Source organism: Triturus cristatus, chromosome 11 (assembly GCF_964204655.1).
Source record: "Triturus cristatus chromosome 11, aTriCri1.1, whole genome shotgun sequence".
NCBI classification, from domain to species: domain Eukaryota; kingdom Metazoa; phylum Chordata; class Amphibia; order Caudata; family Salamandridae; genus Triturus; species Triturus cristatus.
Window position 1 is genome coordinate 431,057,473 of NC_140594.1, and position 15,339 is coordinate 431,072,811.

Sequence of the window (15,339 nt, forward strand, 5' to 3'; positions counted from 1 at the left end):
ACATGGAATACTGGGTGAAAGCGATATTTTGCAGGTAGTGTTAGTTTAATACTTACTGGACTGATAATCTTTTCAATAGGAAACGGTCTGATAAACCGAGGAAAAAATTTCTTATTGCTTTTTAACCGTAAATGTTTTGTGGATAACCAAGCCTGGTCTTCTACGGAATACAATGGTTGTGGAGTGCAATGTAAATCTGCTAAACGTTTTTGTTTTTCTTTTGCTTTTGCCAATTGAAACTGGGCTTGTTGATGAATGGATGTTAAGTTAGTTATATATTCACATATGGATGGAATCGTCACAGTAGACAGAGTTTTTTCCGGAATGTTTTTTGGATGGAATCCCTGTGCACAAGAAAATGGTGACATACCGATGGATGAATGCTCCATATTATTATAGGCAAATTCTAAAGCCCACAGAATGTCTGCCCATTCTTGATCACAATTAGCCAACATACAATGCAAATAATGTTCAATGGTTTGGTTGGTGCGTTCAGTAAAACCATCTGCTTGAGGGTGATTACTTGAGGATGTAAGCACTTCCATGTTTAATGATTTACTCAAATTTTGCCAAAAATGGGAAATAAATTGAGGGCCTCTGTCAGATATAACGATAGAAGCAATTCCATGTAAACCGATTATTTCATGCATAAATACCTGAGCCAATTCTACTGCAGAAGGGAGTTTCTTTAAATGTATAAAATGAGCCATATGTGAAAAATGGTAAACTACGGTTAAAATGGTATTGTAACCTGCTTTGGTAATGGGAAGTTCAACAATAAAATCAAGGGAGATGGTGTGCCATGGTTGTGGAGGTATTGGTAAAGGATGTAATAATCCACTAGGGGCTTGGTGTAAGGATTTATTTTGAATACATATGACACACGTATCAACATGATCTTGAATATCATTAAACATGGAAGGCCACCAAAATCTGCTTTTAATTAGTTGGTAAGTCTTAGTAATTCCAAGATGTGTGGACAAAGGGGTATCATGATGTAATTGTATGACTTGACTTTGTAACGTTTTTGATGGTACAAACAGTTGGTCATGCATTCACAACAGGTCGTCTTTCCACTGAAGTGAAAGATACAATTCTTGCCATTCTAGTAAAGTTTTTGTTTTCAGTTCCTTCTGTAAGTCTTGTATCACATATTTATTAGAGATACTGGCTTGAAAGCAATGTGTTGGTAGAATTGACTGTGACTCCTTTTGCTGTTTAAAAATGTCATTATATATGCCGATGCGTGATGAAGCGTCTGCTTTATTATTTTCTTTTCCTGGCTGATACGTGATAGTAAAATTGTAATCATTAAAAAACAATGTCCAGCAAAGTTGGCGAGCAGAGAGAGCTTTAACAGATCGCAAAGTTTGAAGATTACGATGATCTGTATAAATTGTGATCGGATGTCTTGCCCCAAACAAGTAGTGACGCCATTCTTCAAATACAGCTTTTATGGCCAATAGTTCTCTGTCTGCGATGGCATAATTGTGTTCAGCGGGGGACAATTTTCTGGAATAGTAGGCTATAGGATGGATTTGTCCAGTGTCTTTATTCCTTTGTGACAAAATGCCCCCTAAAGCAAACTGCGAAGCATCCGCCTCAACAATGAACGGGCAAGAAGGATCAGGATGCATAAGTACAGGTGCTGTAGTAAATTGTCTTTTTAAGTTTTGAAAGGCTTTTTATGCTAAGTCATTTCATTCAAATTTAACTCCTTTGTGGAGTAGTTTAGTGATGGGAGTTATTATTTGCGAAAAATCAGGGATGAATCGCCTGTAAAAATTTGCAAATCCTAAAAACTTTGGACTTGTTTAACAGAAGAGGGGCTTGGCCAAGTAAGTACTGATTCAATCTTTTTTGGGTCGATTTCAATTTCTGAGGGACTAATGATATTTCCTAAAAAGTCAACTTTAGAGGTATGAAACATGCTATCCTCTAATTTAACACACAAGGAATTTTGTAATAGCTGATGAAGAATGGCTTGTACTTGTTGTACATGGTCTGTTAATGATTTAGAATATATGAGTATATCGTCAATATATACTACACAACAGATGTCTAAAAGGTCTCATAAAACTTCATTTATAAAAAACTGAAATGCAGTTGGAGCGTTGCAGAGTCCGAAGGGCATGACCTGGTATTCAAAGAGGCCGAATTTTGTACGAAAAGCTGTTTTCCACTCATCGCCCTCATGAACTCACACAAGATGGTATGCTCCCCGCAAATCAAGTTTTGTATAAATGGTAGCATCCTTTATTTGATCTAGTACGGTTGGTATTAAGGGAAGTGGGTAACAATTTTTTATAGTCACATTATTTAAACCGCGATAATCTATACACAAGCATAACTCACCACCTTTTTTTGGTATGAAAAAGAGGGGAGACGAAACTGGAGATTTAGAATGTCTAATGAAACCATTGGCGAGATATTCGTCTAAATATGTTCGCAAATACCAATTTTCGTTCTCTGTGAGAGCATATATACAACTGCATGGCAAGGTAGCCCCAGGCACTAAATCAGTACGACAATCGTAATCCCTATGAGGTGGTAAAGTGTTTGTCTTTTTTTGTCGAAGACATCTGAGAGATCTGAATATTCTTTGGGAACACCATCAAGGAGTAATATGCTTTTGGAATCTTTTGGAAAATCATAACCTTGCGCAAGATGTTCCATCGCATGGTGTTGAAAACAAAGATTACGACAATGACTTGAATTAAACAACACAGTTTTTTTTAACCAACCAATCTTGAGGTTGTGTTGAACCAACCATGGGACTCCTAAAATGAGGCGAAACTGAGGCGCATCGATAACAGCAAATGTGATATGTTCACTGTGATTTGTGGAACACATCATGACAAGATTCTCAGTATGGTGTTGTATTAACCCTGACGTTAATACTTTACCATCTACAGCTCTTACAATTTCTGGTCTAGATTTTGGTAGTGTTTTGAATCCTAATTCCTGGAGAAATTGTGTGCCAATGAAGTTACCGGTGGCACCTGAGTCTATTAACACGTCTACTGACCATGAATGTGGCTTGTTATTTTGTGACTGTAACGTTACTCGAATGCTAAGATGACGAAAAGATGTTTCAGGAGCAGTGGAGGCCAAACTAGAGTTTTCACTCGACAAAATGAGCTCGTCTTCTGTCAAGCTTTTCAGTATTCCGAACGTTTTACAGCGACCTCATCAGTGATCTTTGCCTTACCTTTATTTGGACAAGTTGGACATTCTTTTACAAAATGTCCGGTCTTTCCACAGTATAGACATTGATTTAACTTTCGACATTTATCTTTTTCTTCTTTTGAGAGAGGTCCTTAAATTGTCCCAATTTGCATAGGTTCCCCCATACCAGGTTTAATATTGGAATCACTGTTATTACTATTCTTGTCTTTAAACAGTAAGATCTTATGTTCTGTTCTACCTCGTTCACCTTTTTGTTCCGATAAGCAATGGTTTAATTTTACCACCAGATCGATAAACTCACTACAATTATCTGGGGGATCTACAATTTGTGTTGCCATATTTTTTTAGCTCATCTCGTAAACCTCTATAAAAGAGGGACCCACGCTTTTCTTCTGGCCATTCTGCTTCTATTACTAGCCTGATAAACATGGAAATGTAATGGAGTAAGTCAGAGGAGCCTTGCTTTAAATTAAGCAACTCATTGTCTGCTGATTGTACAAAAACATGTTTGGCAAATAGCTTTTTCATAGTATCCTTAAACCGTCTAAAATCATACAAGATCGGATCATCTCGTTCAACTAAAGGAACTGACCACAAAGCTGCATCTCCTCCCAAATAGGACAGAATAAACCCTACTTTGGAGGAATCGTCAGGAAAAGCTGTTGGTTTTGCTATAAAATGTAAATGACATTGGTTCAGGAAAATTGTAAACTTATTGTAATGCTATCCCCGTGAAATCTTCCAGGAGGCACCAAGGGAACTGAGACAGGAGTTACATCTTGTATTTGCATAGGTGGAGTATCTGTAGTACTATTTAAACTATGTGCTACATGTTGAAAACTAGTTGGCATACGAATAGGTTTTTGTGTTGCAGGAAAACTCCAAGTAGATCGATCTTGCATAGTGTTTTGTAAAGCAGAGAGATCTCTGCATAATGCAGCATTTGCTGACTTAATGTCAGCTAAGATTGTGGTGATATCCTGCATGGATATTTGCTGAGCTTGATCCATAATGTCTGGGCAAAACTTTTAATATGGGCTTAGCCTTCTGTCAGACAAACCATGCAATCTTACCTTTAATTTGCACGGTTGAGTTTCGCCGAGACGTTATGGACCAAGTTCCCAGTACCCTACCTTATAACCTGTGTGTTCTAACTCCCACTAGGACTATGCAATAGGGTTCAGGGATGAGGGCCGGATACTGGACGCTGGAAGGTTCTTGTTGTGTCGATCTGTGAGGCAACAAGAACTGACTATCAATATTGTCTTCTTTTTATTTTGTACAGTTAGTCCCTCCCTTAATACTACACAATCCCTTGTATTAGTCGTCTCTCCTACCTGCCAACTAAAGATGTTGAGCACTGCACCCTAGTAGTCTTGTGATGGTGTAGTTCTCAATTCGTTGTTTAGTGGGCGTGTTTTTTGGAGTGTGGTGTACTTCTGTCCACTCTTCTTATCGTAATACTAAAGAGATAAACATTCCAAATTATTCTTCTATTAATAACAATGTTGAATAGATCACAATATTTTATCAGTTTTTGTAACGATTACTTATTATATGTCGCCCATTATTTGTTCCATTACTAAAAACAAAGGAAGAAAACAAACAAACTTTCTACAATTCACATCTTTGATTAACATTGTTGTCTTAGTCTTTAAAGTAATCATTGCCCTTAAATTGTCTTTCTTTACTGCAGAAAAACGTTCCAAACATTGTCTATAGTTCGTTTTTACAAAACGCTTAAGCAGGCATTTCTGTCTTGCGATGGGCCCCGTAAAATAAATAGGTTCACTTAGCTTTCTTTTGTTTTTTCCCCACAGGTTTGCAACCACAGTGAAGCCGAGGTGCCACTCGAAGCGAAACAGGAGCCGAAGAGAAGCTGTGTTGATTTCCAGGTAAGCGTTCCTGGATACCACCTCTCTTCCTGGCAATGGGCCGAAGGTTAAGCACCTTCCAGAAACTGGGTGTTGCTTTAAATACTATTGCCACACCCAAGATGCCCGCTACGCCGACGCATGCTCAGTGTGACGCGGCGTTACTAAGGTTCTTTTCTTTTTGGGGGCATCAGCTGTGGAGAGGACACAAAGCTGCACTAGGTCCGAGACACAGCCTTTCTTTGACCTGCGCACATTGCTCCATTTCTAATGTTCCCAATGTTCGTATTCTGCTCCACAAATACAAAGTAAATGTCTGCAAACGTAGCATCATATTAATGTCCGAAATTCTACAGGTAAAACAGGAATCTCTTAATTACAAAACACTCGTGTTCATACTATATAAAGGGCATGACTTTACAAAACATGACGTACCATGTACAAACAGTCACAAAAGATGTTAAACACCATACATAACCTATACATATGGTTGTGCTGGTTGCACGGAATAGGGGAGGGCTTTTTATATACCTAATGACTCTGCGACTTACTCAGTAGCAGGGAAATCATGACACCTACAGAGCTATCCACGTAAAACAGACTTCTATAGTCCGTGTGGTACATGTTCTTTGAAGCAGGCATATTAGTCCTCGTGAGCTACTTTATTATGAGTCAAAACTACCACTAGACACCTCGATCTCCCTCCAGCATGCACATTAGTTACTAGAGTTATCTTCACATTTTTATTGTTGGTTGAAAACTGTCTGACACACAAGGATCTCTGCAACGGGTGCTTTTTTAAACCCATAAGTTATTTCTAAAACAGCCCTGTTCCCTCATTTGGAGGGTATCACCCTCCTTGGGCTCACCTTCAAAGCAAACAGAATGCATCCTGTAGATTTCAGTGGGAACACTAGGTCTGGTAACCTTCCTCACCCCACCCCTCAAAAAAAAAAAATCTCAATTTTTAATTTCAGTGGGATCCCCCTTCAAAACAACTCGATCTGAACTTTCTTGGTGGTTAAAATAGTTGAGAACTAATGCAGGTTCACAGCTTCAGCTGAGTACAGCAGAGACGATCTGGGAGCATAATTATACTTAACACATTTTACACAGTTGCACGCTCTAATTTTTTAAGTAAAAGGTCTCTAGAAATCAGGAGCTTACCTGCAGTAAATACACACTTCCTGACAATGATCTTCTTGACAATTTCCAGTCTGGCTTCATTCAGAACTGCAGCACTGAAACAGCCCTGCTAAAAGTGATTGATGACGCGCTGCGGATACTCGATTTGGTGGAGTCTTGTCTTCTAATTCTCCTTGACCTTTCTGCAGCCTTTGACACTGTCAATCACAACACTCTCCTTAACACTCTTCAACAGAGAATGGGCATGGAGGGCACTGTGCTTAAATGGTTTGCTTCCTTCCTCTCCAATAGATCCCAAATGATCAAGATAGCGAACAGTCTTTCATCTCCTTTGGTGGTAGGTCAAGGTGTTCCTCAAGGCTCTATACTTGCACCCACATTTTTCAATCTCTATTTAGAACCATTGGGAAATCTCCTAAGTAAATCCGGGATCCACTATCATCTCTATGCGGACGACACCCAAATCTACCTTAAGGTGGCCTCCACTCACGATCTCTCCATCCTAAGCTCTACTCTCGACTCCATTCAAAACTGGATGTTAACTCATCAACTGATTCTGAATCCTCCAAAACTGAGTTCCTCCTCACTTTCTCCTCCCCCGGTTCAATCATGGATGGATCAGATGAATCTACTTAACAATAAACCCATCATTGTCGACAGCACAAAATCCCTTGGTGTCATACTCTACAAAAAAATCAATCTACTCTCCCACATCAATTCCATTGCAAAGTCTGCTCGATACCAACTGCGCCTTCTTTGGGGGATTTGTCGCTTCTTCCCAGAGCAAGACCTTAAAACCCTGGTCCAATCGCTGGTTCTCTCCAGACTGGACTACTGCAATTCTCTTCTTACTGGCCTCCCAAATCTCACCTGTCTCCCCTTACATCTGTTCTCCATTCAGCAGCTCGCTTCATATATGGGGCCAAAAGAAGCGACCACATCACACCCATTTTATCCACCCTCCGTTGGCTTCCAATTGAGACAAGATCTATCTATAAGACTGCCTGTATAACCCACAAAGCCTTGCACTCCTCCTCTCCTCGCTCCCTGGCGAATAAACTAAAACTCTCCGGAGGCTCTAGACCATCACGTAATGCGGAAAATTTATTGCTTGAACCTCCCACTTTCAAGAAGGAGAGATCGATGGCCCAATACTTTTCAGGCAACGCGGTGAGAATCTGGAACTCACTTCCGCCTCAGCTCCGGAGCACCACCTCTTCCCAGGCCTTCAAAACTGACCTCAAAGTTCTCCTCCTTCAAAGACACTTCCAAATTTAATTCACGCCCTCTCTATTATCTGAAGGAAGTCCTTCCATTATGGGAAGTTCTGTTCTCCATGACTATAGAAGTGCCTTCCCAGTGTGTTCTTGTGTTTTGAGTGTCTGCCATTTATTGCAGTCTTATACTTCTACTTGTATTTTGTACACTTTTGTAACATGCACACGTCACTTTTCCTCTTATAATGAATCGTTTGCTACCTCTTGTATTTTGTTTGCTTTTGATACATGCACAATTGACACCATTGCCGAATGTAATGTAACATTTGTTCTTGTGTTTTGAGTGTCTGCCATTTATTGCAGTATTATACCTCTACTTGTACTTTATACGCTTTTTGTAACATGCACACATGTCACTTTTTCCTCTTGTAACGTATTGTTTGCTACCTCTTGTATTTTGTTTGCTCTTGATACATGCACAATTGTCACTATTGCCTCATGTAACTGTAGTGTTTTCTATGATCGGCATCCTCGTGCCAGTAACCTGGCTCGAGGATGCATACTGATGTAATGTATTCTTTTGAAGTATGTTCCGCGATGTGATGCTGAACGTTGCATGCCAGGATTCCAACAACTGTAATCAGTTGTCTGATATCTTGGTATGCTACAGGAGCGTCACGCTGTGGGTGCATTTGAACTTACAATTAAAGAAGCACTTACTCAACTAATCGGCCTCCTGGATTTCCTTCACTACATTTGGTGACAAGCGGACGAAGCTGCGCGCCCTGCACCCACCAGCCTGACATTTTAAACTCCTCGGACTCTTCGTTAACGTTCTGCATCCAGTTTGATCAATCTGCCCTCAGCGGAACACTTCCTTGGTTTCTGTTTTCAATTTCTGTATAAGGAAATCGTGGGTGGCAGTTCTGGGCAAATTGGTAATTTTCCGGATTACAAGGCAACGTAGAGATCGTGACGTCACCTTCCGCGTCTCTACATCTCCTAGCAACAGTCGATGCTGCATAATGTCGTCCTCTCACGTAAGCACTGTGAGTTTGAAACGCATGCGCATTGACGTCGACGTCTGCCATTCACGCAGTGCAGTGACGTCTACACGCTTGCGCATTGACGTTGGCGGCCATTTTCAGAAGAGATTTTTGGTTTCCAAGGTAACCAAATACATTTAACACGACGCCGCATATATTCAGCAGACAGCCCATCGTGCTGTCTTTCTTCACTGATCCTCCTTTTGATTTCGACCACAGGTAGGATTGAGCCTTCACATTTCTATGGTAACAGGCACACCATTTAAATTAAAACTACTACAATTATTTATCGATGTCTGTGGATTCAGCCTGCACATTTATACGTTGACAGGCACACCATTTAATTTAAATACAACACGATTGTTTATACATCCTCGAACCTTCAATTTCGGTGATAGGCTCACCTTACGCCATCATTTTTATTGTACTTGCATATATTAATGCATTGGATGTCATTTTAAAATTCAGAAAGACATTTCATTTCATTTTTGTTCGACAATTTAAAAGTAATATATGGTTTATTGCATAACTGCTTTTATTTCAGCACCAGATTGTTCAATTGGTTAGTAACCTTTTTACTTAAAGATGGCTTCTTCTCAACAATTCGCACAACCGCCTCCTTTTTTGCAACAACCTAGAAAACCCAGTATTCCATGGCGCCATTGGGTAAAAGCTTTTGAAAATCACATCGTAGCCATTGATGCCGTCAAATTTCCACCAGAACGTAAAGTAGCAATTCTTTATGGTTGTTTAGGTCTTGCTGCACAACACGTTTTTGAGAACTTACCCAAATTTCCTACTCCTGCTGGTGAAGCTGGTGATGCTAATCATTGGAACTCTTATAAAGAGACCTTATCGCGCCTTGCGAATCACTATGATCAGGAGTCAAACATTATGCTTGAAAGACATAATTTATTTAGGAGAAAACAACGTGAAGATGAATCTGTGGAAGAGTATATCGCACATTTGCGAGTTTTAGCGTCAACTTGTGAGTTTGAAGGCGACCCTTATATTTGCATTAGTGATCAATTTGTTTTTTCTTGTTTCTCAAGAAAAATTCAGCAACGCCTTCTTAGTTGTAGAAAACCATCCCTCCAAGAAACAATTGATATTGCTAAGAGTATTGAAAGATCTATCGTCACTTCTAAGTTCCTTCAACAAGATCAATCTCTCAACTCTTTCAAGACTCCATCACAAGACATTGTCAACTCTGTCAATGCTGTCTCTACGCATAAACCTACTAAACAATTTGTCCAAAAAGGAAATACTTTTTGTTATAGATGTGGGTCTAAATCACACTTAAGCAATTATCCTATGTGCCCCGCTATTGGGAAAAGATGTGTTCTTTGTAAAAAGATTGGTCATTTTCAAGGTTCATGCAGATCCTCAAAACGACCTACCAGTATTAATAGCGTTGACTACTCTGAAGCCATTAATGATTGTTCTGATCAGTTTCAAGATATGGTAGTTTCTATTGAATGCAATTCTGTTTTTACACCTCATTTTGTGAAAGGCCCTTTAGGAACGGCATTCTTTGGTAATATAGAAATTCCCATAATGGCAGACTCTGGTTCGCCCATAACCATTTTATCAGATGTCATATTTCACGATAAATGGAAAGGATCCATCACCTTGTGTCAAACTGACATTAACCCCAAGGCTTTCGGCGAGTTTGACATAGACATGTTGGGATATTTCAATTATAGACTGGATTGCTTAGGGAGATCCATATTCACAAAGGTTTATGTTGCAGTTAGAGGACGCAGTATCATTAGTTGGCAGGATCTGGCGAAAATGGGTTTACATCTTATTCCAGGTTCTGATAATCCAATTGCTCTTGGTGATCCCCCTCAAGGTTACAGTCCTGCTGGCTCTAGAAATGATTTGCATCCCAAAACAGATTGTTAATGTCTCACAGATCATACTTCTGATATCAAAAAGGTCTTGGATAAATTTCCAAATTTATTTTCCGAAAAATTAGGAACTGTCAAAGGTTTCCAACACCAAATTAGGTTGAAATCTGATGCTCAACCTTTCGTTCATAAGGTACGTCCTTTACCTCTTAGTGCAAAGGATGAACTCAAATCTGTCCTTAAAAAATTGTGTGATGATGGCGTCATTGCTCCTTGTGACTCCTCAGAGTGGGTTTCTCCCATTGTTATTGTCCGTAAAAACTCTGGTGAGGTCAGATTATGTGCGGATTTACGCACCTTAAATAATAACATACTTATTGACTGCCACCCCCTCCCTAAAATTCACAAACTATTGGCCAATTTGGGAGGGGCGAAATTTTTCTCACTCATAGATCTGCGTTCAGCTTATCATCAGGTTCCCTTAACAATTGATTCTCAGGAGTTCACTACTTTTGTCACACCATTTGGAGTGTTTAAATACCTTAAACTACCTTTTGGCTTGGCCTCGGCAGCCAGCGTATTTCAAAAAATCATGGATAATCTCTTTAAGAACATTCCATGAGTCCAAGCCTACCAAGACGATATTTTAGTCTATGCTAATGACTGGGAGACTCATTTGAGCAACTTATCTTCTGTTTTAAGCAAATTAGATGAGGCAGGCATGACAATCAGGGCTGAAAAATGTAGATTTGCCACACAGCAATTGGAATACTTGAGTCATACACTTTCTCCGGAAGGTATTAAGCCCAAAATGCCTCTCATTAAAGCTATTAATCATGCCACTCCTCCCAAAGACAAAAACGCACTTCGGTCTTTCTTAGGTTTAGCAGAGTACTACGCCTGTTTTGTTAAAGTGTATGCACAAACAGTTGAGCCATTGCGTTCTCTCCTCCGTAAAGGTTCAAAATGTGATTGGTCTGAAGAAGTTTCAGCTTCCTTTATTCAAGTTAAGAAACTTATTGTGGATGTGCCTGCTCTTCACCCTTTTCACGACTCCTCAAAATGTTTCATTATGGTAGACGCTAGCCTCACTGGGTTAGGTGCTGTTCTTGGTCAATGGGTCTCAGGTAAAGAACACACCATAGCCTTCTCCTCAAGAATGTTAAAACCATCTGAAACTCATTACAGCACTATTGAACGTGCGGCTCTTGCCTGTGTTTGGGCCATAGAAAAGTTCAAGAATTACATTTGGGGATGTCAATTTGAACTGTTTACGGATCACAAGCCTCTTACCCAGTTATTAACTGGTAACAGACTTGGCAAAGCATCAGCTAGATTAGTTAGATTGCTGTCTAAGTTACAAGAATTCCATTTCTCCATTAAACATATTTCTGGAGGGAGAAATTTTAGAGCTGATTGCCTTTCTCGCATGGCTTTTCATGACCCCTCAGAGGTCGAGAATTTAGAGGATACAGAATGTGTCATTGCTACTCTTGATGCTGTTAACTCTTGTCCTAATATCACTGAAGAATCCTGGTTAGAAGCACAGCACAAAGATGAAAATCGTAAACTGGTCTCTGAGTATAATATTGTTAAAGGTTGGCCAGAAAATAGGAAACTTTCCAATGAGTTGAAAGCTTTTGCCATGGTTGCATCTGAGTTATCTTTAGTCAATAACATGGTCATGAGACACAATTGGTTTGTTCCCCCCTCCAGTCTCAGGAATGACATCATTAAGTTTGCTCACAAAGGTCATTTAGGAATTTCTAAGACCTCTCAGCTCATTAAGTTATACTATTGGTGGCCATCCTTAGAATCCCAAGTTAAATTTCTTATCGATTAATGCCCTGAATGTCTATTATCGGATAAGAAATGGAAAGTCATGAATACACCACTACACCCTGTTCCTTTTCCCACCAAACCTTGGGACAAAGTTGGTTTAGATTTTTCTGGACCTTACGATCTTTTGCCACATGATCTTAAGTATATCATTTTGTTGATTGATCACCACTCTAAGTGGATTTATCATATGTTTTGTGACTCACCCAATTCTACTAATGCCATAAAAATGTTGAAGAAAATATTTTCTGTTGAAGGGTCATCTTCTGTTTTCGTTTCAGATAATGGCACTCATTTCATTTCTCAAAAATTCAGTTCTTTTCTTACTGATTGTGATGTCAAACACTTTAAAGTTGCTCTTTACTCGCCAACCTCTAACGGTTTGGTTGAAAGAGCAAATAGACTAGTTAAAGATGCTATTCAAACAGCTCTTTCTTCTCAACAAGATGTCAAACACTTTAAAGTTGCTCTTTACTCGCCAACCTCTAACGGTTTGGTTGAAAGAGCAAATAGACTAGTTAAAGATGCTATTCAAACAGCTCTTTCTTCTCAACAAGATGTTGAAGACTTTCTTGAAGCAAAATTATGGGCTTACAACATTTCTCCTCATTGCACCACAGGTGTTTCACCATTTTCACTTCTAAGAGGTAGTGCTGCTCACACTAATTTGTTTCCCAAGTGGTTGATTAACAAACATGATAAAAACTCTCATTGCAATAAGGAGGTAGCTTCCAGAGTTTCTCAAAAACAAAATCTCATTAAATCTATTCATGATGATGGTAAACATTTCAATTCTCCACATCTGAAAGTTGGTAGTTGGGTCCTCATTAAGAATCCTAAAAAGGTATCAAAGGGGTCTTCAAGATTTTCTCCCCCAGTGCAGGTTACTGGTGTCAGTAAAGGCTCAGGCCCTTCTTGGTCAGAAAGGGTGGTGGAATCAAAGATCGCTTGTCCATCTTTCTGATTCTCAAGCGGTTTCTTTACTCAAATTATCTAGACAAGAATTAGATGATTCTGATTGGATTCATTTAATTCATGATTCAGTTGCTGGTCTTGGAACTTCCTCTTCAACTTTGGTTTCCGTTTTACATTCCAGTCCGGAACATGTTTCTGATACTAGTCCTGATGCGACCAAACTTAATGCAGATTCTTCTTCATCGGATTTGAGAGTTCGTTGTAGAAGGTTGCCTTCAAAATTAAATGACTATGTTTTGTCATGAAAATGTAAATTTCTATTTTTCAGGTTTGTTTGCTTATTTTGAATTCAATTCGAAACTGCTATATACATTTGTTGTGTTTTATTTTTATTGTTAATTTCATTTTGTTTCTTGTGAGGAGGGAGAAGTTGTAGTATTTTCTATGATCGGCATCCTCGTGCCAGTAACCTGGCTCAAGGATGCATACTGATGCAATGTATTCTTTTGAAGTATGTTCCGCGATCTGATGCTGAACGTTGCATGCCAGGATTCCAACTGTAATCAGTTGTCTGATGTCTTGGTATACGACGGGAGCGTCAGGCCGTGGGTGCATTTGAACTTACAATTAAAGAAGCACTTACTCAACTAATCGGCCTCCTGGATTTCCTTCACTACAGTAACGTAACGTTTGCTTTTGTAACATGCTCACTTGTAATGTTCTCCTCGTGTATCATTACTGTTCCTATTGTGAAGCGCTCTGTCACCTTCGGGTAAAGTCAGCGCTATATAAAAACGCATTTAAAAAAAATAAAAAAATGGATCCCTTATTGCCACACTGATTTTCTGAAACAGGGTTTGTTAAGGCGTAAGGATGTAGGGGCGAAGATGCTGCACTTCACAAACAACCAATCGGAAACAGCTGTCAGCCAATCCGATTCGGCGCTGCGCCACCCCGAGGGCTCGTCTCAGGGCAATAAACACTCAACCCTGCGTTGCCAAGTCAAATACCAAACAGTTGAGTTTGCAGCCTCGTTTTCAAATAATCGACTTGCCTTTAATCGTCGCTGCTTTTTGTCGTTCAATGTTTGCATCCCACGCCTCGTTTTGGAGACACGCTTCCCAGAGGCTACGTCATTGATCGTTTTCGACGTACGCAAGCGTACGAATCAGCGGATTGGCCACCGCTCCCGGCTATAATACAAGTGTGACATAACATTTTCACGTTATGTTTATAGTTTCTTCCTAACTGGCGTTCCGGAAGGGCACCTTTAGTCTGATCTTTCCGCCACAGAGGACAACAAAGATGGCCGCTGCAATGGGGCGACTGGCCCGGGGAACTGTGGCCCTTAGCGTACGGTGAGTGAGCTCACAAAGCCTAAGTTTTAGACTTTCTGCTTTTATTTTATTTTTAAAAGACCATGCATCCAGCTGACACTACCAGTTTAGGGATGTCAGTCCTTTGCCTGGATGCTGTGTTACTAGCGTTTGCAAAGGGATAGGTTCAGTCACGTGTTAAATGTGCAGATAGATTTCGGACAGGATAAAGTGGTTGCTGTTTTGCAACTTGTATTCTACAGTGCCGGCACGTGTCCCGTTGCCATGGATTGCAGCATTAAAGTCTCTGCGTGCTCAACTAACCGGTTCTGACTGCATCACATCGGCTTTTATGTATAAACATTTATCTGTAGAGCGAATATTATATTTACACTTTCATTATTTACAGCCATCGTATAATGAGGATATAGCATTTCTAGAAACTTGAAGCGTTCAGTTTAGAAGAAGGCTCTTTAGGTAGGGCCTGGTGATTGCTGGTACATGTTTCTTTTTGCAATTCTATATAGCGTTAACGTGGCCGGAAGCATCAGAGGTCTTTACAGAGATGGATTTTACATAGTGTAAACGAATGCACAGCAGAAGAATGATAGATTTAGGTAAATATAATAGTATGTTCTTCTATATGAATGCAGTGAAAGTCATGTTTTCAGGCTTGAGCAGGAGGGGGAACTAGAATGTTGTGGAAGTAGGGGGAAGTACGCAGCAAGAGAATGAGACGTGGAGGAAGCTCAGGTGTGATTATTTGCGACTGGAGGATAGAAAGGAAAGTCAAAATAGGTAGGCCCAGGATAACTTAAAACAAGATATTTGTAGGAAAGTAGGATCTTCTTCTATGGTTACCCCTACTTTTTGCCTGGCGCTAAGCTGTATTTGACTAGTCTGACTTGGATCCTGCTAATCAGGACACCAGTCTATCTGCTTTC

General features: G+C 39.9%; 1 protein-coding gene across 1 annotated transcript in view; it reads left to right on the top strand.

Annotated features, from left to right (window-relative positions):
• Positions 1 to 14,182: 14,182 nt before the first annotated feature.
• The window catches only part of NFU1 (NFU1 iron-sulfur cluster scaffold), a 155,857-nt gene continuing 154,700 nt past the window's right edge, over positions 14,183 to 15,339 (top strand). Inside the window, exon 1 of the mRNA XM_085636291.1 lies at positions 14,183 to 14,437. Coding sequence (XP_085492417.1) covers positions 14,385 to 14,437 — 53 coding nt within the window. The 5' untranslated portion in view covers positions 14,183 to 14,384. The remainder of the gene's footprint in view (positions 14,438 to 15,339) is intronic.